The sequence below is a fragment of the Theobroma cacao genome, chromosome 3 (assembly GCF_000208745.1).
Source record: "Theobroma cacao cultivar B97-61/B2 chromosome 3, Criollo_cocoa_genome_V2, whole genome shotgun sequence".
NCBI lineage: Eukaryota > Viridiplantae > Streptophyta > Magnoliopsida > Malvales > Malvaceae > Theobroma > Theobroma cacao.
In genome coordinates, this window is record NC_030852.1 from 29,582,504 (window position 1) to 29,605,128 (window position 22,625).

Genomic DNA, 22,625 nt, shown 5'->3' on the forward strand with positions numbered 1-22,625 from the left:
AATATATATTCACCTAGTTTAAATTGGTAGGATATAATGCATTATCCAACTACTGTTTCCTTAATATTCTTTTTTTGTTTTCTGAAAAGATTTCCTTAATATATTAATCTATGAGGGAGGAGAGATGGATCACATCATCTGCTATGAGCTTATGGCATATTACGTAATGCAGCCTATTTAGAAACGACAAAAAAAAGTACTTTTAAATATATATCATCAGTTATATATATATATATATATTATATGCCACGTATTTGTTTAATCTTTATATATGTATGATCTTTCCTTCTGCGCTAAACTTTTCTCGTTACGGACAAAGTTAAGTCCCAACATAATTGTATACGTATGCCCATGTTGTTAAGTATAAATCCAGGGAAAAAGCTGTCTAACTTTGCTCGGATTTGACTTTTGTTAAGTCTTTAAAAAAGGAAGATGTATTATATATGAACAAGGCATTTATGTCTTAATAATGAATATGTGGGTCCTTTAGATGTCAACAATAAAATAACATTATTTGTTTTTTTGAATGAATTGGTTTATATAATAATAATAATAGTAATAAAATCGGCGGACGGCTGAATGAAAATTGCAAAACAAACAAGTAGAAACGAGAGACAGCAACCTGACAGGCAGCACATTCGGAATTGAAGAACCTCCTTCAATTTGAACCTAACGATTACTTTGGGTATCTTTGTCATTTTACGTTAATCTGTCTCCACATACATTAATGAATCCAAAATATTGCATGCTGCATTTGAGAGATTCTCCTGTTTTTAGTTAACAAAAGCATATAACATATATATATTTATATATATATATTCTTTTCCCTCAAAAATTAAATATCCAAAAAGATAATGCTAACTAATAAATTTCTATAAATAATGCAACTTGTCCTACTTTAAGAATCACGATGCAAAACAAATACTTACTAGTAGTAAATTTGGTACAAGAGCAAAAGAATATAAACATAAAGCTGTACCAAAAGAAAACCAAAAAAAAAATTAATATACTATAAGCAAATACAAAGCGCGTGAAATAAATGCATGCAGCTATATGCATGGAAGACATGAATAGCGTGACAACCATCTCAATCAAAAGAAGAACAAAACAGTGCGAAACATATTTTAGCATTGAGCATCCAAAATGAACATTAAAGTTCCAATATAAGTTGTAAGCTTTAAATATTAAGAATACAAAATTATTTTCCTTGTTTAATTGATATCACCTTCTTTTTTCTTTCATTATATATATATATATCCCCAACATAAAAAAGTCAATAAAATAAGTTGAAGAAAAATTCATCATATCGCGTCATTAAATTCGTATTAATTTTCAGATGAGCATCAACATATACACTAGCTTATTTATCGCCCTCTAGTTCCCACCCAGTCTTCCATTTTTTGAGTTTGAATATTGCCTCAGCCCAGAGTTTGGTACGGTTTCTCACTACCACCCACTATTAGCTTCGAAAACTTTGGGCATGCACAGCCGGCCCTGAATCGCCGTGAGATCCCCAGCATCTAACGGCTGCAAATATTCAAAAACCCCGTAACAGTTTAGATACCCGTCCAAAAAAAGAGTGCTTGATGGTGATAGTTTAGTCCCTTTCACAGCAGCTCTTATGTTTACTCCTTTTAGCAAACTTTTTCTTTATTGATCTTGACAATTTACGCATCTCCATCTGAGTCTTTTTCTCACGGTTTTCTTTCAGTTCACTCTCTCTTCTCTTCTCCCCACTCCAGTCTGTTTGATTGATTTACTGATCTTTTGTCCGAAAAGCCAAAACAAACTTTTAAGAACACCATTACAAGACTGACCGTTTTCCGAGAAAAAAGAAGATACTACTCCTAGTGGCAGAAGAAGAAACACAAGATACTATTTGGGAACACTTTCCAATGGATGATACTTTATGTGACTTTCTCGAAGAGCCTGAGTTTGGAGAAACCAACCTTGCCGGAGATGACCTGTTTGCTCTTTTTGAGGGATTAGATGGTCTCCCTGAATTTCCACTCTTCACTCCATTGGAAGAAATGGGCGCTGCTACCCAAAAAGATGGTGAGGAAGCTACGAGGTTGGTGTCCCAGAAGTCTACTTCTTCCAGCGCTCAACAGGAGTCGGAGACTGAGCCTGAAACTCCACCCAAGAGCAAGAGGCAGAAGCTAGCTTCTTCGGAGGAAACCAACCCAGATGGGCAACAACGAATGTCTCATATCACGGTTGAGCGCAACAGGAGGAAGCAAATGAACGAACATTTATCGGTGTTGAGATCGTTGATGCCTTGCTTCTATGTGAAAAGAGTAAGGCACATTGTCTTTCTTGTTTTACAACAGTTTTGAAAGCTTTTTTTTTCTTCTCTTTTTCCGAATGCTACTATTTGAGTTTGTTGTTTGTGTTTATGCGTTATAAACAGGATAATAATCCTAATAGTAAATTGTATTTAAAGCTTAAACTATTATCTCGGTTCATTTCATCCTTTGGTCTTTTCCCATATACAAGCATACTATTGTTTTAGGATATTGAAATTCTCCCATACTCAAAGACAGTGCTTCAAGTCAAAATTTTATCGTCCAATAAGGGTTGATTGTGGGGTATTTGGAGATATTGCATGCATGGTCAAGTTTTTCTTTTTCTTTTTCTTTTTTTTTGGTTAAAGTTGGTATTGTATTATGTCTTAGGGAGATCAAGCATCGATTATTGGTGGCGTCGTGGATTACATCAACGAGTTGCAACAAGTTCTACAATCGCTAGAGGCCAAGAAACAAAGAAAAGTTTACAGTGAGGTTTTAAGCCCTAGGATAGTTTCAAGTCCAAGACCCTCACCTCTCAGCCCTAGAAAACCACCTCTAAGTCCAAGAATTAACTTGCCGATAAGCCCAAGAACGCCTCAACCCAGCAGCCCTTACAAGCCGAGGTTGCAGCAAGGCTACCTCTCTCCGACCATGACTAGTTCGATCGAACCTTCTCCTACTTCTTCAGCTTCCTCCGTGGACAACGTCAACGAGCTCGTTGCAAACTCCAAGTCTCCGATTGCTGATGTGGAAGTCAAGTTTTCGGGCCCAAATCTTCTTTTGAAGACGGTATCCCCTCGGATCCCTGGTCAAGCTGAAAAAATAATCTCCGCCCTTGAGGACCTCTCGCTCGAAATTCTCCATGTCAACATTAACACCGTTGATGAAACCATGCTTAATGCCTTCACCATCAAGGTACAAACTCTAGCCCCCCTATGCTAATAGTTTATCATATATATAGTACCCGTAAACTGTAAAAGCTTTACTATAGTAAAATATTTTAATTGAGATATGAAACTATTAGCAACATATAATTTCTCGGTAATATATAGTAAATAATTAAATGAACATACTTATGATAAAATATGTAAATTTTGGTGTACATAAATAGATAATATTTTGAAATTTTAATTTAATGATATATATTTGCATTTGTTGTCCCCTTAATCTAACATTTTAACCTTTCCATTAAACAAATCACGTTCTTAAGTAATAGTATCTGATCTGATACTACTGAAAAGAAAGAAAGAAAACAAACAAAAAAGTGCAAAGCGAAGCGAAGGGGCGAGGAGGTATCCAATTTCTCATTGATATCAATAACAGACAACGCAGGTGCCCTGGAATTTGTTAGGTTTCAATCATTTCTTTTGGTGCAATGATTTTTTTTTTCTTCAAAGTTGTAACTTTTATTTTGTTTCAATATTTCAGTCTGTTTTAATTTGTCTCTACTATGTCTGTGGATTTTGTTGTTTTTGTCTTTACTGCACTTCCAGGGGCCTAATAAACCATCTTTGTTTTTGAATGATTTCCTTCGTCATTGAGAAAATGAGAACATTAGGATTAGTAGGATCCACCGTAGAGCATAATTTTGTTCATAAGTAAAGTTGAATTATTTGCAGTAGTTTTCACCCAAACCTAAAACTGACGTTGGCGTACTGCAATGCTACTGACTGTAAAACTTTCCTAACTACGTAGCTCCTGAAAAAAAAGACGGGTCGCTGAAAACTAGGCTATCTTTGTAGTCACATTTTTTGATTTTGCTGTATCAGTCTTTGCAGTTACTTTGATGTTTCACTGAGTTGGAATTTATTCAGAGGGAAGTGTTAGGTTTATGTTTGTCTTGAAATGTATTCAATTAGCTAATGATTAAATCGTCTGCATTCTTTTGTTTTATTCTATAACAGATTGGAATTGAATGCCAACTGAGTGCAGAAGAACTCGCTCACCAAATCCAGCAAACATTCTGCTAAGTTTTACTCATCATAGTTTTCATCCTTTCCAGGCTCAAGCTTCTACCCCTAACAAGACTCTTCCTCTCTATTCTGTTTCAAAAAGCTGCTACAACAAAAAGAAAAAAACAGAAGAGTATGGAAGGGCATTGGCATTTTACCTTCATTTCCTATATATTAACAAATTAATGTAATTGTAGATTAGTGATCATGGCTTGCATCAGCTAGTGTAACATCCTTGTAATTTTGCAGTCTCAAGGTTTAATTATTTTGCATATTTGCATGTACGGACATAACATATCCATTTGTTATTAAGTTAATTGTTATTATCTTTTTGGAAACTCTAGGCTATTGCTGCATGCTACTTAATTTCCATTACCAAAAATGAAATAAACAACAATAACATTCATGTAGCATAATATAGAGATTTGATGAACTAGACAACACCTGCCATTTGAAGACTTGAAGAAATAAGTAGGTCAAGACTCGAGATTCAAGCTTCAAACCTTTACCTTTGATCCTACAAGCTAGTTGAAACCATTTCTTTCCAGAAGTACAATTTCAGAGACATGCAAGTTTCAATTTGCATTTGACTTGAAGCGTTGTAATTTCTCTTCTCTGGTGTTTGCAATCCAAATTGTTAATAGGTGCTTAAACTTGTTAGAAGAAACTGACAATGGGATAACTAAAATTGAATAAGTTTTGATTAATTAGATACCAAACTGAGGGACAAGATTGATGTCTTGTTGTACGTCAACATCGAGTGGACGTCCAAATAGCTAGTTCAGGATGGAGTATTTCGGCAACACCTGGTTAGGTGAATTTATGCCTTGGAATTAAATATGTTGCATGTTGGAAACAAGGGAAACAGGTATGGGTACCTAATTAACTTGCTAGTCAACCACCATATATTTTGTTCTTATTAGGTTTTTTTTTTTCTTTCGATAGTACCAAGCCTAGTATTATATATACTAGAATTTGCTCTGACAGGTCTTATTAATTGTGGCCCACCACTCATACAAGCCATCGGAAATACAGCTCGCTCAAGGTTAAATCCTATAACAGCTCTTCTTTGATGGCTCCACGTGGAAACTTGGCCACTTATTTTGACCTGTAACATTTTTTTGCTGATGTATTCACGTGATACTGAGAGTCCATCGAAGTTTTTTTTTTTATATTAGGTTATAGATTATCATTGATTGAGTCGTTTTTAAATTTTAAAAAAGGGTACTTTTCCTTTGAATTGTAATGCTCCAAGTTGGAGAAGGACAAGCTCAACAACTAGTGTAAAAGATCAAATTAATTCCATGATTCTTCAAAATCTAAGCTCAATGATAAATTGGGTATCATGATTCTTCAAAACTAAGCTATCTAATTGTACATTTCGAAGAAGATCCTCATGCGAGTAACTAGGATTAGCTCAACCATATAATAATCTTGTGTTATAATTTTGCTCAATAAATTACTACGCTCTTGTAAAAGTTTATTTCTTATACTATTTCTTTCGGGAATAGATTCCAAGTCATTCTATAATCTTAGTAGGTGGTTATCTAAATTCATACTTGAAATTTCCAAAAAGTTCATATTTCAAATTTCCCTTTACAAAGGAATGAAAATTGAAAACAAAATTTGTATAAATAAATAAATAAATAAAGTGTGACAATGGTCCCATGCAAGCTTAAACGAGATTGCTCAGTAGCAGACTAGCATGCCCAAAATTTGCATGACTGCCTTAAAGAGGCTCATGGACCACTGAAAACACTTCCAAGTTGTTGTGTATATATTTTTTGTCCTGCTTTCTAACTCAGGTTTGGACCACCTAATGAAATCGTTTTCTCAGCAGCTCAAATTCAGAAGAGGAGTGATACTTCTGTTTCAAATTGGAATGGACTACTCATCCCAAAAATTGTACATGAAAACGGTGGCTCATTGCACTATGATCACGGGCTTCGGTTTGTGGAAATTTCTCTGAGAGGCAAGGGAATTCAAGGGCTTAATCAGAAAACCTCATAGCCTGCCTTGCGTTGGATTCCTTTCTTGGGTGAATTTAACCTCACAGTGTTGGGTTGAGAATCCAACTTTGGGCTATTTGGGCTGCCACGTGAAATTTTCTGGGCCTACATCCATTTCCTTTAATCTGTGTCATAAGTTGCGATAAGATGACAGACGAAACAAGGGCAGGGCGTTTTTAGTCCATCTTTCTCTCACGTAGGCCCAGTAAATATTCTTTTCGGTTTGTCGAACCAAAAGAATGCGGTGGGAATTTTAAAATTGTCGCAAATCCTCTAAAAAAAATTATTTGAAATTTATTATGAATATGTTTGTAAATATTTATTTATATTATGTATATCAAAATTTGGATGTAAATTAAATTGAATGAAGATTATAATTTAATTCACCCATCTAATCCCTTAACATTATTTTCATCTTGTAAATTATATATAGGGTTATTAACTTATGAATAAAAGTTTTCACTTCATTTACAAATACACTTGAATAAGATCTTTTTATTCTATCTAAATATTTTTTCTTATATTTCTCTTTTACTTCTTTTCTTAAGATTTATTTCGTAACAAAATTAGAAATATTTAGATTGATTTCATTTTATTGGAAAAAGTTACACTACAAATGAAAGGGAAAGAAAAAGAAAAGTACAGTCTACATTTGCTATAATACATCAGATACCTTTATCTGACAGGACCATAAAATTCAACTCTTCCTTGTTACAGAGTTGAGTTATACAAAAAGAAAAAAAATAAAGAAAAACTACTTATTCTGAGGGAAAAATGAGAGTGTCTTGCTTTATTGGCCGACTAGAATTGCCGAGTGCAGCGAAAGAAAGGTTTCTCAGGTTTAAGAAAAGAACCCATGGTTGTCAAATGTGAAGTTTGGGTCGAATTCGGGATTACCAAATGGGAATGGAGAGTTTGTTGCTGAGGTAGCAGCTTGGATAATCTCAGTGCTAAGCTGAGGCTCAGAGGTACTCGGAAAACTAATGTTTCCCTGCACGGTGTTGTTCATCCCGCTTGGACTTGGAGACATAGAGAAATAGTTAGTCCCGGATGTTGCAGGCGATATAAAAGAAGGTGACAGATTTCCCACCACATTGTTGTCGATCACAGATGGTGAAAAGACATTGTTTTCAAGCTTTATATTGGAGGTTGTTGATGATGGATAAGGGAATGAAGGGTATGTTTGCTCACGAATATCTAAGTCTTCGGTTATAACTTTAAGGCCTCTCTGGAAGTTCAACAGTAGATCTTGTGATTGGTTCTGGTTTTGTTCTGGTTGCTGTGGCTCCATGCAAGTTCCTTGTTCTTGACTTTCTGATGGGCCAGAGGGAGGCATTACATGCGAGGCTACAGTACAGGTGTGCCTTCCGCGGTAAGTGATCTCAAAGATTGTCGGGTCATCATCTGATCTTTGTACTTGCTTTGTAGCCAAACAACCTTGAACATTTCGGTGGGTGCACCTGTAATAGCCTCTGTAAGCAAGAAAAAGGATGGTTAAGTTACGATGTTTCATATATAATAGTAGTCAGGCAGATACTAATTAATTATTGCTCATTCATCATTACCTAGAAGAAGAAAAGAATAGGTAAATTTAAACTAATTAATCTCGTCAAAGTGCTATACATACCATGCATATATGCAGTTAGGTAAATCTCAGTTTCATGCATATGCGGTCAAACATTATAAATTCCAAGCAAGAACGCTTTAGCTAATGACATGTTGACAAGAGACAAGGTCAGACTTTACAACCTTAGGACTCTGTCAAAAAGGTTCTGCATGCTTTACAGTTGAAAAGTGGACCAAATGTCAACGGCTAATTGCTCTCATGGTCGTGGAGTATATTGCTTTAATAAAGACTTGCATTATGCTTTTGCCCGTATGGATTGCAAAAGGAAAATTCCACAAACCTTGGATATTTTGCTCCGAGAATATCTTTTTGTCCATATTTCCTCCAACTGAATCCATCATCAAGAGGTCCCTCCAGGGCTGTACCAGGCGTAACTCGGACTAGTTGCGTCCATCTTGGCAGAGTTTTTCTGCAACATAAAAAGTTCAAAACGACATATTTAATGTTATTGCATGAAACGATGACTTGGGACAAAGGCTTGGTTAATGGTTATAACATGATTGCGTTTTATCGATCTACACCTTTTCTTGGAGGCATCTTTGAGCTCCTGTTCCTTGAAGTCACGGTCAGAGTCCTCACTCCGGGGACTTCCACTACGAGAAGGTGGTGACTCCGACATTCTGATTGCTAGTCCTGAGGGCTGCGGCTGATCTGCTGCCAAAGAGGTATTGTAGTTGAGCATTGAAAGTGCCTTTTCATATGAAGCTTGGATCTTTTGGACTAAGGATTCACGAGATTCGTGAGAAGAAGGCACATTGAGATGGACTTGGAGTTGCCTTGCTAGCTCTCTTCCTTGTGTTAGCTCATTTATGAGACTCCGTTGCTCCCATTCTCCCATGTTCTCCATTTATATATTGTGAAACAGACAAATAAAGGAGAAATCAAAGTTCTTTCTCTAAGCGCACTACCAATATGATATCTACGTGTTGTAGTATAAAGGTATCAGTTCATTATAGACACTAACTAGGCAACGGGAGACAGCGTTTCTTCCCAAAAGTACGAATGAATACAAACCAAAAAGCAGCAGAAAACGAGTTTTAGTTGAGAATGGAAGCTTGATGAATTAGAAGCTGAAAACATGGAAGTACGTGAACAAGAATTGGCAATTCAGCTGAGAAAACTGAAAAGACCAAGATAAAAGCTACCTTTTTCTGTTTTTTTTTTTTTTCCGATATGAGGCAAAGTTTGCAAATGGGTTTCCTTAAAAGAAGCCAAATATATCAGGAACCTAATATTAAAGGGTCTGATGAGTTTTTGTGTGTGTTTTTTTTTTGTGTGGCTAAAACCTGCGAGATAAATAAAGAAAGGGAAAAACCTGAGGACGGAGGGAGAATGTGGGTTTGGGATTTTAAGGGACATTTCCCTGTTTTGAATGAAGGACAAAATGGGGGAAAAGAGGGAATCAATCAGGAGAGGAAAGGGAGAAGTTTGACTGAGACAAAGGTTAAGTGGATTTTCCTCATTAAGACCGGTCTTCGGTCATAGAAAATTGGTTCAAAGACGAAGGAAAGTCCAACTGCTGACCCTTTCTCCTTCACATTACATTCTCCAACAGTTCAAGGAACACAGAATCAATTTCCCTTTTTTACTCCTTTATTAGGGTTTTTACTGATTGGCGAATGCCACATTTCCACTGACTAGTGATCAGAAGATTCTTAGCAACTAAAAGGAGAATTAAATAAAATCAATAAACCAATAAACAAGTCAGAGAAGAAGACCAAGAATCTTCAAACCTCTGCCACTTCCGCGTTATTTCTTTTCCATTTTTTTCTTTTTTTTGGTTTTTTTTTTTAAACTAGGACAAAAGAGGAGAGAGGAATGAAAAATATCTTAATGATGAAAAAGTGACGTTATTATTGTTGAAAGCGTTAACTAAGGTAGATGTCTCAACGTTGTTATTCTGGTCCTTTGATTATCTTGGTTTTGAATCTGCTGTGTGGTTGATGGTGGGGTTTTGTTGTGGGTTGGTCTGGCTTGTAGATATTTTGCTGGATGGGGGACCTCATGCTCTCGTTTTTTCATCCATTGAGCAGAGGTGTGACTATCAATTGTAAAGGGGTTTGCTTTTGTCCCTCTGGATGGATGGGGAAGGTGGAGGTCTTCTTATCTCCTGCTGGGTTCTGGGTGATGTAAATTTTGTGTTTTGGGGTCTGGAGACTGGAGGGGTTTTGTTTTTGCAGGTTCTTTTTGTGTTTTACCAATAGGTTCTGTTGTTCTTGCGGCAGAATGATTTCTGCTTCTCTTCCTGAAATGTGAATGCATTCCCAGCTTTTTTGTTAAAAAAGAAAAAGGTGGACGTCTCAACGTGGAAAGTGAGACATTGAGTCTTTTATCAAATTAAAAAACAGAACTACTACTAGTTACTTGAATTGACAACATGGATAATTTCCTCGATGGATCCTCGTATATTAGTTTTTTTTTTTTTTAATGATTTGAATGGTCTAAATGACAAAGGATTTCGACATTTTCTTACGGGAACGGTAAAATCTTGTGGGTTGGGAACCACATTTTTTACTTTCATCTTCCGTCTCCGTTCCTGAATTACAATGAGATCTTTTTGCATCATCCAAATTATTTCAATTCAAAAATCAAACATATGGGTAAAATCTAGTAGTAAGTAGTAAAATGTTTGTCTTTGGTTTAATGGAAAATTCAACAGTTGGACCGATTCAAATTCAATGATTAGCCGAAAGAGCGGGACGACATTATTTTATGTGGAAAAATATGTTCATCACAGTTAGCGACAAATCAGAGGGAGTTGCCGTTTTTTCATTTTTGTTGCCTCAAAAATGGAGTTATAGGTCCTGTTTTTTATTTTTCTTTTTCTTTTTCTTTTAAAGAGAGAGAAACCTAAGTCGTCGGGAGAACAGGACAGTGGAATTTTTAGAGTTTGTGAGCCGCAATAAAAGAGTCTTTTGAGTATTCTAGACGGCGGTTCATAGTTCATACGAACCAACTCGTGGACCCCCTGGCCCTGTCCCGCCTCCCGGCCTTCGACGCGTAGCAACAACGTGAGACCACGATCCGCTGACTTGCTTTTTTTTTTTTGCGCGCCCGGTCCACGGCTCAATTGGAACACTTGATATCTAGTTACCATCTTCAGTCTATTAAATCAAATCTAATCATGATCAATTCACTACCAATCCATTTCTCTCTCATTTTTTAAGCCCAGGGGATAATGAAACTTTAACTGTTATCCACAATTAAATGCGAGAAGAGAATAATATATAAAAAAAAATCCAATAAAACCTTCATTATCGGCTTGAACTTGCAAAAGGTGAGTGCTAAATTGGGTTGTTTAGAATATTTTATTATTATTGTACTTTTCTTTTTGATAAAGTCTCCAACGCGTAAACGGGTTTCATCGTAATGGAGAAATTGGGCTTTTTCTGGATGTTTCCTGCTTAAGGTTCCTTCCTAGAATGTGTGACAAGTCTGGATCAATGCCCAATTTCAAATACTATTAGCCCAACCCATATTCTGATATAGCCACAGCTCGGGCACAACTCGGCCCAGATCCCTTTGGTGGTTTTTTTTTTCTTTTAAACTTATTTAAACTCAAATTATTAATAAGGGTTAAATTTCAATTCAGGGCATGGACCAATAACGTAATTGTTGCTCAATTTTCTCCGAAACTTTGATAATTATCATCTTGTCCAGCTTTCAAATGGCTAGAATTAGGCAACGTAACGATACCCCTGGACAGACGCATGCCACCACAAGTATCGGGTCCCGCAAACTGAAAGTGAAATCTTTCTTCCAATGAAAACCAACCACGTGTATCAAACGTCATCCATTAAATCCCGTAAAAAATCTATTCTTCCTCTCTTTACTCTCCACGACATTTCCAGTTTCTGCTTCGGTAGAGGCCACGTCATCTCATCCTTACCATTTGTCTCTCCTATAATCTTACTTGTCACTTTCACATACCGTTGGATTTGAAAACCGCCTTCCTCAGCCGTTGATTATTCCGACTGATATTATTTGTGGACACCGTAATTTACGTATTTCTGATTCTTATATTTAAAACTCAAAAACCTTTCTCCGTTTTGGATTCTCTGCAGCTTTTGGCAACCAGAAAAAGCGCGAATTTCACAATCCTACGATCCGGTGTAAACTCGGCAACTCGCTTTGCTCTGCTCGTAAAGGTATGTTTCTCTTTGCATGGAGCTGTTTACGTTGTCAATTGCTTATGGATGCTGTGAGCTCCTGTCGGTAATGTAATAGAGATGTCTTGCTAAGACATAGTACTAGATTTTGGTATAGTTAATGTCTTTTCTGTTCATGATGTTTTTTCAATGGACTAACGTCGATTTGGAGCAGCTCATGTCAAAGTAGGGTAAAGTAGGACTGACCCTTTTGGGGAATTAATGCATTGATTTGCTGTAATACTTATGAAATTTTGATGATCATTTAAGATAAATAGATTTGTAACTAGCAAAAAAAAAAGATTTATGGAATGTTACTGCCAGTTTAATGAAAGTGTGGTGTTGAAACTTTTGTGTGATCAGGGCTTGATATAGCTGCAGTTCACAAATATTTATCCTTTTGAGTCAGAAAAGCAGTTTAATTATGTTTTTTTTTTTTTTGCCACACTAGTTTAATTATGTTGAAACCATGAATCTGTGCTTGTGCTAAGAAACTGCGGTTCTGGCTTTTGCTTGATTTAGCAAGAAAAAATTTAATTAATTAACCTTAAGATCATACTTTTGTTAATTTCTGCTTGTTTTTTTGTGTTTTACACGCACCATTGTTGCTGATGCATATTTTTATTTGTAGTTTTTGTACAGCCAGAAAGGTTTTGTCTATTGCTTAAAGCTTGCTCAGACAATTTGGTATGGGAGTTGTCAGTGTTTCTAGCTCAGCTGCCCGAACTCCGCTAGGGTTAAGCACAAAGTTTTCTACTCAAAGATGTACATCGAGAAGGCCTTTGACTGTTGCATTTAAAGCAGATAAATCCGATAATACTGCTTTAGTTACACCTCAAGAGCATATTCTTTTACCTATAGAAACAGCTAAGGAGCACCCAAAGAGACGAGGAAAAGCTAAGAAGGATCCTAAAATTGTAAATCATGTCTTTACCGATGACGGTTCTCCATGTACCTTGGAAGTGGATTACAATGAAGCTGCTGCCAAACTTGAAAACATTTATAAGCTTAGCCCTGCAACTAGATCATCTGATGTAGAAGAGGTAGAAGGTAAGATAAAAGGACGACGGCAAAGGAGAAAGAGGTCTAAAGAAAGTGATGAGAAAGGAGTTAACTCTAACGACCAGATCGTGGTTAGGAACCAGACTAATAGGATTAAAAGATTGAGTCTTGATAATAGAATTGCACTGAAAAAGAACAGAGAAGAAAAACCTGTTGTTTCTGTTCGGAGGAAAAAGAGTAGTGAGAATGAAAGTGAGAAGATTGATAGGCTTGTGAGGGACTATTCAGCTTCAACTGATTTGGTTAGCCTGGACTGGAGAAAGATGAAGATACCTCCCGTTCTGCCATCTATTGAACATACTTGGTTGTTTAAGTTAATGCAGCCCATGAAGGTATACACCTTTCCAATATAAAAGAAGAAATTAAAGGAGACAGCAGACCTTCACCTTTCAAATGTCTCTTATTTTGAAAACTTTGGTGTGTCTGCAACTAAAATATTTTGCTAAAACTGCAGGCACTGCTTCAGGCAAAAGAGAACTTGCAAAAGGATTTGGGTAGAGATCCAACTGAAGATGAATTAGCTGAGGCCACAAATATGAGCGCAGCTCAAGTAAGAAAACATTTAGAAGTCGGTCAAGCTGCTAGAAACAAGCTGATTAAGGTAATTCCTGTTCCAACATACATACTGGTGTTTTAAATTAAAAAAAGAATCCCAATTCTAGGGTGGTTTTCAGCTGGTCAAAATTTCTGTTATTAGAGTAATTCGACCAAGTTTTGATAATTATGCAACAGAGTTCAATGAGTTCTCCTAATTCTTTTAATGAATTTCAAGTACACATGTCTTCTCATTTTCATATGAAGCCCGTTTCAAATGATATTTTTTTAAATCCAATTCTTGCGGAAGAGATCAACTTTGTGGTTTCAGAAGTTTACTTGTGAGGGTTTCTTTTGTGTTGTTCTGTGCCAAACCGCCACATCACTCTGGCACAAACAAATTAACTTTTTCAATGAAGAGCTGTGTTCTAATGTCCTCATTTTGAAAGTGGTTGCATAGTTTGTGGCTAAAGCAATTTTAAGTGTTACTGGCATTGGCTGTCTATACTCAATAATAACCACTTAGAGGTATTGCTTTATTTGATGCAGCATAATCTCCGGCTTGTTCTGTTTTCGATAAACAAATATTTTCAAGATTTTGCAAATGGCCCAAGATTTCAAGACCTTTGTCAGGCAGGAGTCAAAGGACTTATTACAGCCATTGATCGTTTTGAACCAAGAAGGAGATTCCGGCTCTCCACATACAGTCTTTTCTGGATTAGGCACGCAATTATACGCTCCATGACACTATCAAGCTTCACACGTGTCTCATTTGGACTTGAGTCGGTATGCTCTCTTTTTACTTAACCATGCTGTATTTTCCTGTTTCTTATCTTTAAAATAGCATGATGATTCACATGAACCCTTGCAATTTATTCTAGACAAGCGGCAATATTGACACTTGAAAGCCTTTAAGGGAAGAGAATTAGCCTTTTCCGTGGTGGTTATGTCTATCAGTGGTGAAATTCATCCTTGAAACTTATATTGTGATGGGTATTAATTTGACAGTTTGTAACTAGGCAGTTCTCATACAACAAGTTAACTGCAAGCAGATGATATTATCATTCTCGGAATGTTTTGATGCACAAAAAATCATTAGTGAAATAGGGTGGACAGATTCTGTTTGTCATTTATGCCAGTGACGATCTGACTGCTGTTTCTATGCTGCTAAGTCCTGGCTTAAGATTTTTGTCTGATAGGCTGAGCAACAGAAGCCATGGCTGCTTTTAATAGAGCTATGCTATACCTTTTAACTTGTTCTACTTGATGCAGGTTAGAGTAGAAATCCAAAGAGCCAAACTTGAATTATTGTTTGAACTTCATAGAGAACCAACAGAGGAAGAAATAATTAAAAAAGTTGGGATCTCTCCTGAGAGGTACCAAGAAGTAATGAGGGCCTCAAAACCTGTTGCCTCTCTTCATTCAAGGCATTCAGTCACACAAGAAGAGTTCATCAACGGAATCACTGACATCGATGGTGTTGGAGGTGATCACCGGAGGCAACCTGCTCTTCTCCGGCTTGCACTTGATGATGTGGTAAATAACCACCCTCTCTTAACTTGCATTCTACACTACATTCACTGCTTACCATTTCCTCATTTTAGTGTCACCAGAAGAAAGCTTTAACTTTTTAGATCTTTCTTGGATGATACTCCTATTATGCTTACTTTTCTTTTTTAGATATATAAGGTTGTTTTTCGAATTTCAAATTCTCGTCAATTAGTAGCAATGCTTACATTGGACAAGCTGTACCCGTTTTGCCATTTTTGCTTTCCTCTGTAAAAACAGGCTCATAGTCCCTAACTTAAAAGTCCTGTCTTTCAGCTTGATTCTCTGAAGCCTAAGGAGAGCCTGGTGATCAGACAGAGATATGGACTAGATGGTAAAGGTGATAGAACATTAGGAGAAATTGCTGGGAACTTGAATATTTCAAGAGAAATGGTTCGGAAGCATGAAGTAAAGGCGCTAATGAAGCTCAAGCATCCAGCCCGAGTGGATTATCTTCGTCGATACGTTGTCTAAATGTATGAAATTCCTCGGCTTCATCTACATCAGTCCCCCTCTATCCTTATATTGGCTCATGACCAAGTTGTTTCTGTATACTAATAATCTGTATCATAGTCATTTAACTACATGAGCATAGAATTCCCATACCATGTAATATAAATTCAAACACTCAAAAGATTACATGAGCATAGAATCACCAATTATACATGACATGTAATATTTCCCCCTCCCTGATAAAAGTTTGATTATACGTTACTTAGATTGGATTCAGTCTTTCATCATCTCCATTACATCCACCAATCCATGCCAGCTAATCTGCGATGTAATTCCAAAACCTCGGCCCCTCTGTCCCGCATGCATGGTTGAAGAGCTTAAAATTATATGGACACGGAAAGGGATAAATTGAAAGGGAAAGCATGGGGAAGAGAAGCATGGCTGTGTACCAGTTTCTGCACCCTTTATTCTGGAATTTGAAATTTATGCCAGAACTTTTCAACGTATTCCTGCTAGGTTACTTGTCATGACTATTACTGTCTGTTATGTTCCCTAAAAGGGGCAGCAGAAATAAATGACTCCAAAAAGAAGTAGCACTTGCTAAACTTGGGAGGTCCAGGTTCTGAAATTGCCTTAGCCTTTACGGCTTTTTCCCCTGCTTTTATATGGTAGCTGAAAATTTGGACAGTAATATTTCTTTTGTACCAAAGTCAAACTCAGACGCCATGATTGGAAGATCCATTCGTTATAAAGGCAACTAGTGCCTACTGGTATTAACTGAAAAAGGTCAATCAGATTAACAAAGTAAGATATAAGCATTGAAGCGTAATTTACTAGGGAAAAAGCAGGAGTTTCAGTTTCATTTTATTTTGAAACCAACATGCATGACGAAACTTGAGAATTTTCATTGAACAATTTGCCTGCACGTCTGCCTTGTGCTATTAGAACTGTAAATGGGGTTCTTGTAATAGGGAAAGGAAGCATTACACACAAATAAAAGAATGCATTGAAGGTGGTGGAAAGAAAAATTATAGCAGTTCTTGAAGTACGGAGTGTCGTAGTAAGTGAAGATAATAAGAAGAGAATTAGGGAATAGAAGAGAATTAGAGAGAAACTCTAAAAGATCATATGTTAGCTCGAAAGAATAGCCCTTTAATGAATTGTTAAAGCTTTATATATTGTGCCAAAAATAACGGTTACAAGCTAAAAGGCTTTAATGCATGTCATGAATGATTTTATTAAGAAAAGTTTTAATGTGAGGTAACTGTTACTGAAAGTTAATGTTAAGTAACGGTTAGAAATTCATTATGTGATTATTGAAGTAATTAGGTGTAATAAGATTTGTTATCGAGTAGAAGATAACAGATAAGAGGTATATATGAAAAAGTATAAAAGAATAAATTGTATATGAATAGGTACAATAAAAGAAACTGTACATGAATAGATACAAAAAAAGAAAGTATATATAAGTAGGTATACGAGAATAAGGTAAGAAACTGAAATACTTGTACTTTAGGAAATGATTAAGAAGAAAACCTCTTAACTACCTCTATATATGAGCTACCAAATCAAATTTTTCAAAATATCTCAAGATAAAAATAACTCATGAACCTATCACTTATTTCAGGTTACTTTTACTGTCATTCATGTAAAGTGATTATTCTATACGAATTTATTTGTATTAGTTATTTTATATGTGATAATGATTCGTTTATTTTAATTATTCTGCGTGAAGTAAATTTTACTTTTTTAATTATTTTGCGTAAAATAATATTTCATTTATAATGATTGTTTTTATTTTTTTATAATATTATATCATAATTTTTTTTAAAAAAATATATATTAATTAAAATCAAATATCTATAAGAATTTAGGGTAACAAGAAAGGAACAAGAGCAAGGAAGAGAAAGAGAGAGACAAGTATCCTCAAATCTGCAGCACAAGATGTGGAAGACAAAAAAAAATGAAGAATGAAAGAAATACTTAAAGAAGCTATTTAAAGCCATTAAAGGCCAAAGGCCAAATATTTTTAGAGATGCTTTCTTTGTGCTCTCTTCTTCTCTGGGCAAATCCTTCATTATTTTGCATTATCCAAAACCTCTCTATTTCCTCTGCTTTCCGCCCTGGAATCCTGCCAGCTATCAAATCCCACCTGATAGTCATCATCACTATTGTGAACTCTATCCAATATCAACCAATGAAGGCATAGTAATAAATTATCCAAAACTAAAATTTCATTTTCAGCAATAAAAGAGGAAGATTGAAAAAGGCCAAAAAAAAAAATAAAGCTATTACACAATTGATTTGAAGTACAAATAGTAGTGGAAAGACATTTGGTTATTGTTTAATCAAATAGCCAAGAAAGCATACTTATTTTCTCTCCGATGGGTGTTTTAATCAAATGGGGCCTTAAATAAATAGTAATTAAACTCTTATATTTCACCATAAATGGCATGTTCTTTGAGAAAAAAGTGGCCTGCAGCAGCAGGGTAGCAACATTACTGCTATTTCTTGATCAAGCCCATGACTTAAAATAACTACCAAATGCCTTACCTAACAAATATTCAAATCTAGGCACTAACATTTGACTGAAAATGTTGCATTTTAAAGCAAGTTTTTCAAGTCAGCTCACCTTTCTCCAACAAGCCTGTGCATCCTGTAGATTAGATCTTCTTCCTGTTCAGTCACTTTAATAAATTCCCACTCAATACTACTAACCTCTGCCCAAGAAAACAAAAAGGACAAATTTAGAAACTTGTATTACACTACCAAGGAGAAAGAAAATCCCATTACAGATGAAAGAAAAAATGGGAAGACTAAAAGTGGTGGATGAGAAAATGAAGAGAAAACTTAGAACTTGACCTTCGTATTCACGAGTGGTGATTTTGGGTTGCTTCCGGCGGCGTTGTCGGTCCATAATCTTTACAGGAATGAAACAAATCAGGCTAATTTCCCAGGGAAGGAAGGTGTGAAATATTGTGGCTTTGTGTCTTTCAATGACAAAAAAGAATAAGATGTGTTTGGTATAAATGCCGCAGATATTCCTGTCCAGCCAACCTTGAAAGTATGCTTGTTGTTTGTTGACTCGTTGGCTTGTCGATTGCGGACTTGTAGTTGATGAGGATTGACAGCAATCAGGGAGGGAGAGAGGTAATGGCCAAGCTGTTAAAACTATTCTCTATTCCATCAAAATTGAAGGCTACTTTTGGAATTTAAATGCTTTCTCTATTATATGTGGAGAACTGACTTTGCAGGATGCATGCTCTTTCTTGTCATTCTGATGACACTGACACGGGTACTCCTCCTTCAGCAAAAACCAAAAATTTCGAGGTTATGACTGGTCATCAAGAAAGCAAAGCAATATAGCAAATGATAACAGTCAAGACTCCTACCTTACCAAAAATTAAAAAAGCACCGTTATACGAAAGTAATCATTTTCTATGTATACCATAATTTCAGATTCAGCCATCAAGGGAATAAAAATGCTTCGATTAAGAACACAATCGGTGTTGACACCAAGGCAAGTAGTCCCTAGTATTGAGTACGGATCAATGTATTTTAATCCATTTTTACCCTTCAAATATTCCTTTAACAACATGATCTAATTAAAACTTGATTTTTATGATCTTATGCTGTTATGTTACAAGAATTTAATATGATGAACTTTACCACCACATTTCTTCTATAGTGATATTATAGTTGACCATCAATTTCATAAAATTTATCAAAACAACAACTGTGGAACATGTAACTCTTGTCATTGAATACTTAAAATAAACGATGACTTCGTCCTAAACTACTAAATAGAAAGAAAGAACAAGCAAAGAGAGGAAATTTAGGGAGACATAGTTTTCTATTTCACAAGAAATTTTACAAAGCTTGAAATATGCCTCCTTCGGTAAAGGAAGTTATCATTTACGAGTACTGATCATCTTAGTAAAATAGATTGGCATCACCTACAGCTACAGGCTATAGCCAAGCTTTTACTTCAAAATTGAAGTCCTAAATTTCAAATCATTGCGCCGAGTGTTTTCTCGCTAACATAATTTCTACATCCTTCCGACAGTGACAGATACTCTAATCCCCATGAAAATAGCATAATAGCATTCAATGTCTCAACACATTTTGACTGTTTCTATCTTATTATTATGGAGAATTTGTGAAATAGAGTACCAAGTACGTGCCAAATTAAGCGAGAAGTAATTACTACCAGTACTAAGAAGTGTTTTTCACTTTCCACACAAAGAAAAGATGATACGAGAAGATTGGCATATTCCCATTTTCCAGAGGAGAACAGGCAAACGGATAGAGTGTGATTTCCATGTGGATCAGATCAGTTCCACGGAATTAGGCATCCGATCTTCAGAGAGGTGGGAAAGATAAGAGTGGTCCTCCTTGGCCCTTTGAAAGCCTGTATGGGAGTACTGATTAGGCTTCTAACAAGTTCAGATAGTTACAATTATGAATCAAAGATAAATTATTAGCTTTAAGGGTACTTTATGAAGGACATCTACAGGATAAAATATTTTTTCATTGGATTTAAACTACATAGAAATATTGGGAAAAAAAATAATTCTGTCTGCGAGCATTCCAAATTCCAACTACAGTTCTTTAATTTGTATCCTTTATTTGTCCCGCGTGTTTAATTGATGATAAGGACTTTTGTCCTACGAGCACAATACAGACACGTAAATGCATTTGTTTAGAGGTAGAGATCCGTAGCAGGCGTTGCAAGTGGATCAGTCACCCGAAAGCTCCAAGTTAAGAAATTTGTCTGGTTTCAGTACAGTTTCATTACTCCAGCAGTGTTAGGAACAGGGCCACGTTCAAAGAAAAGCAATACCCTCCATAAATAAATATGAAGCCACATGTTGAGTTTGTTTTGTGGCTAAGGACCAGGGACCAACATGAAGGACCAGGGACCATCCATGTTGGTCACTGATAATTTTAACATAAGTCATAATCCTTTTAGCTGAAACTATTTCCAGATGGCGGAGATGCATTATTTACTCTTTTCCACCGAAGGTTTTTACTTTTGGCACCGGTAAGTAGTTGGAATTTGATTCGCAGGTGTAGACACGTATTCTCTAAATAAAATCAACTAAAAATAAATAAAAATAATAATATAATATAATAAATTTTAAAAAAATTAAAAAAAAAGGAAAGAGAACAGAGAAGGGAAAGGACTGAGGTATGCTCAGCCTCCCTCTCCAGTCAGCTCATTTCAGGCCTATGGCCATCATACCAGCTCCTCTAATAGTTGCCATTGCAGGGCATTTAATGCCCCTGGAAGCAGCCGGACGTGGACGAGAGGTGTCACCTCCGGCTGCCAACCCTCCTGTTGCCAGGAGTCATGTGAAATCATGCTCAGTCCGGCTCTTAAAAAGGGGGGCAGATTTAACAACAGCGGGGGGAAGGATTTTTGAAAACAAAAAAACCGGATCCAACAACAACAAAACATCCCGTTTTCTTCAAACAACAGAAACCAGCAAATCAGAAAAAAAAATCCTAAATTCTATCAACCAACTAGCTTAGCCACAATAAAAAAATCACAACAAAAAAGGCATTGTAAAAAAAGGGAGAAAGCCAGTGGGTTCAAGTAATAAGAGAGATAAGGAAGGAAAAGAACAAGAAAAAAAAAAAGAGAAAGAGGGAGAAAAAGAAATGCCGAGAAGGAAGAGAAAGAGAGAGAGGGAAGAAGAGACGCCGGCCAAGGAAAAAGAGAGGAAGAGAAAAGAAAGAGAAAAAAGAGAGAAGGAGGGAAGACGCCGGCCAAAAGGAGAGGAAGAGAAAAGAGAAGGAAGGAAGAGAGAGGAAGGAGAGAGAAGAAGAAAGAGAAAGAGAGAGAGAAGGAAGAACAGAGAAGAGAGAAGCCGAAAGAGAAAGGAAGAGAGGGGGAAAAAGGGAGAAGCCGAAGAAGAAAGAAAGGGAGAGGGAAAGAAGCGGCCCCGGCGAGGGGAGAAAGAATAAGAGAAGAGAGACCGGCCAAAAGGAGAGGAAGAAGAAGAGCGAAAAAAAAATAGAGAGAAGGGAGAGGAACAGCCGGCCAGAGAGAGAAAGTACAGGGGGAAAGTGAAATGGACAAAAAAAGGGGAGCTGTAGAGGTGTGTTAAACGACGCCGTTTTGGGTGCAGTGAGGTGGCCATTCAACCACCAAAACGGTGCGTTTTGAGCGCCGCATTGTGGACCTAAGGGAGCGGACCTGGTCCAGCGGGCTTGGGCCACCCTTGTAGCTTTGAGCTCGGCCAATTTCAGCCCAGAAAGGGTATAACCTTTCTCCTTGATTTGGGCTTGTTTTAATTGGTTTTGGGTCCAGCTATTTTTTTAATTAAAATGTAATTTTGATTTAATTTAAATTATTGTAGGAAAAGGTATCTATATATATATGTGTGTGTGTGTGTGTGTTGTGTGTTTGAGTGTTAGGAAATTAAAATAAATAGAAAATATAAAAAATAGTAGTGAAAACAAGAATAACCAAATTGTTCCACATATGTTAGTTATAAAAAGAGCCTAAACCTAAAAAATATTTATTTACAAGATATAGATTTAAATAGGTGAAATTTATACAAATAGGAAATAAATGTCAATATAAAATATAATTATGGTGATAGATTTAGTTAAGGTAAAAATAAAAAATATATAATAAAATGTTTAGTAAAAATTTAAAAATTAATAAATAATAAAATAAAACAAAGGAGACTTAAAATAAAAAAGAATAGATATAGTCATACAGAATAGGTTTTTGTAAATGAAAAGGAAATAAAAGTGAAGGAAAGTACACATAGTTAGTCGTAAATAAAATGGTTTAGGTATGTAATAGATACAAAATAATAATTATGCAAACTTTTCTATATAGATATATTCAAGGAAAATAAGAGAATATGATGATTTGGTATGGGATTTTAAATAAAATAAAAATAAAAAATGATAATAAGAAATAATTATTTTATGATCAATACCGATGATGGGATGTTCATTCAGAATGTGAGCAATTGCAATTTCAA

At 36.0% G+C, this 22,625-nt stretch overlaps 4 protein-coding genes across 4 annotated transcripts; 2 read left to right on the plus strand and 2 right to left on the minus strand.

The window, feature by feature from the left end:
- On the plus strand, positions 1,408-4,578 carry LOC18605715 (transcription factor SPEECHLESS). Its single transcript, XM_007038893.2, has 3 exons — positions 1,408-2,297; positions 2,676-3,203; positions 4,193-4,578. The coding sequence occupies exons 1-3, from the start codon at positions 1,896-1,898 to the stop codon at positions 4,256-4,258; spliced, it is 996 nt and encodes a 331-aa protein (XP_007038955.1). The 5' UTR covers positions 1,408-1,895; the 3' UTR covers positions 4,259-4,578.
- On the minus strand, positions 6,823-9,220 carry LOC18605716 (probable WRKY transcription factor 30). Its single transcript, XM_018116941.1, has 3 exons — positions 8,398-9,220; positions 8,157-8,285; positions 6,823-7,721 (listed from the first exon to the last, which is right to left on the minus strand). Exons 1-3 carry the CDS (start codon positions 8,721-8,723, stop codon positions 7,091-7,093), a joined length of 1,086 nt encoding a protein of 361 aa, XP_017972430.1. The 5' UTR covers positions 8,724-9,220; the 3' UTR covers positions 6,823-7,090.
- Positions 11,910-15,886, plus strand: LOC18605719 (RNA polymerase sigma factor sigE, chloroplastic/mitochondrial). Its single transcript, XM_007038897.2, has 6 exons — positions 11,910-12,024; positions 12,656-13,418; positions 13,541-13,687; positions 14,170-14,406; positions 14,893-15,156; positions 15,445-15,886. The coding sequence occupies exons 2-6, from the start codon at positions 12,714-12,716 to the stop codon at positions 15,640-15,642; spliced, it is 1,551 nt and encodes a 516-aa protein (XP_007038959.1). The 5' UTR covers positions 11,910-12,024; positions 12,656-12,713; the 3' UTR covers positions 15,643-15,886.
- Positions 17,522-18,820, minus strand: LOC18605720 (MYB-like transcription factor ETC3). The gene is made up of 3 exons (XM_007038899.2): positions 18,484-18,820; positions 18,254-18,341; positions 17,522-17,773 (listed from the first exon to the last, which is right to left on the minus strand). The coding sequence occupies exons 1-3, from the start codon at positions 18,536-18,538 to the stop codon at positions 17,614-17,616; spliced, it is 303 nt and encodes a 100-aa protein (XP_007038961.1). The 5' UTR covers positions 18,539-18,820; the 3' UTR covers positions 17,522-17,613.

What these genes read in the sequence shown, in the direction of transcription:
- LOC18605716 (XM_018116941.1), bottom strand. Translation starts at nt 8,723, where the DNA reads ATGGAGAACATGGGAGAATGGGAGCAACGGAGTCTCATAAATGAGCTA. An exon ending in AAAGATGCCTCCAAGAAAAG is followed by an intron (nt 8,286 to 8,397) that starts GTGTAGATCGAT and finishes TTTATGTTGCAG; the next exon opens with AAAAACTCTGCCAAGATGGA. An exon ending in CTCGGAGCAAAATATCCAAG is followed by an intron (nt 7,722 to 8,156) that starts GTTTGTGGAATT and finishes TCTTGCTTACAG; the next exon opens with AGGCTATTACAGGTGCACCC.
- LOC18605715 (XM_007038893.2), top strand. Translation starts at nt 1,896, where the DNA reads ATGGATGATACTTTATGTGACTTTCTCGAAGAGCCTGAGTTTGGAGAA. An exon ending in CTTGCTTCTATGTGAAAAGA is followed by an intron (nt 2,298 to 2,675) that starts GTAAGGCACATT and finishes ATTATGTCTTAG; the next exon opens with GGAGATCAAGCATCGATTAT. An exon ending in TTAATGCCTTCACCATCAAG is followed by an intron (nt 3,204 to 4,192) that starts GTACAAACTCTA and finishes ATTCTATAACAG; the next exon opens with ATTGGAATTGAATGCCAACT.
- LOC18605719 (XM_007038897.2), top strand. Translation starts at nt 12,714, where the DNA reads ATGGGAGTTGTCAGTGTTTCTAGCTCAGCTGCCCGAACTCCGCTAGGG. An exon ending in AGTTAATGCAGCCCATGAAG is followed by an intron (nt 13,419 to 13,540) that starts GTATACACCTTT and finishes CTAAAACTGCAG; the next exon opens with GCACTGCTTCAGGCAAAAGA. An exon ending in GGCTTGCACTTGATGATGTG is followed by an intron (nt 15,157 to 15,444) that starts GTAAATAACCAC and finishes CCTGTCTTTCAG; the next exon opens with CTTGATTCTCTGAAGCCTAA.
- LOC18605720 (XM_007038899.2), bottom strand. Translation starts at nt 18,538, where the DNA reads ATGGACCGACAACGCCGCCGGAAGCAACCCAAAATCACCACTCGTGAA. An exon ending in CACCACTCGTGAATACGAAG is followed by an intron (nt 18,342 to 18,483) that starts GTCAAGTTCTAA and finishes TTTCTTGGGCAG; the next exon opens with AGGTTAGTAGTATTGAGTGG. An exon ending in CACAGGCTTGTTGGAGAAAG is followed by an intron (nt 17,774 to 18,253) that starts GTGAGCTGACTT and finishes GATGACTATCAG; the next exon opens with GTGGGATTTGATAGCTGGCA.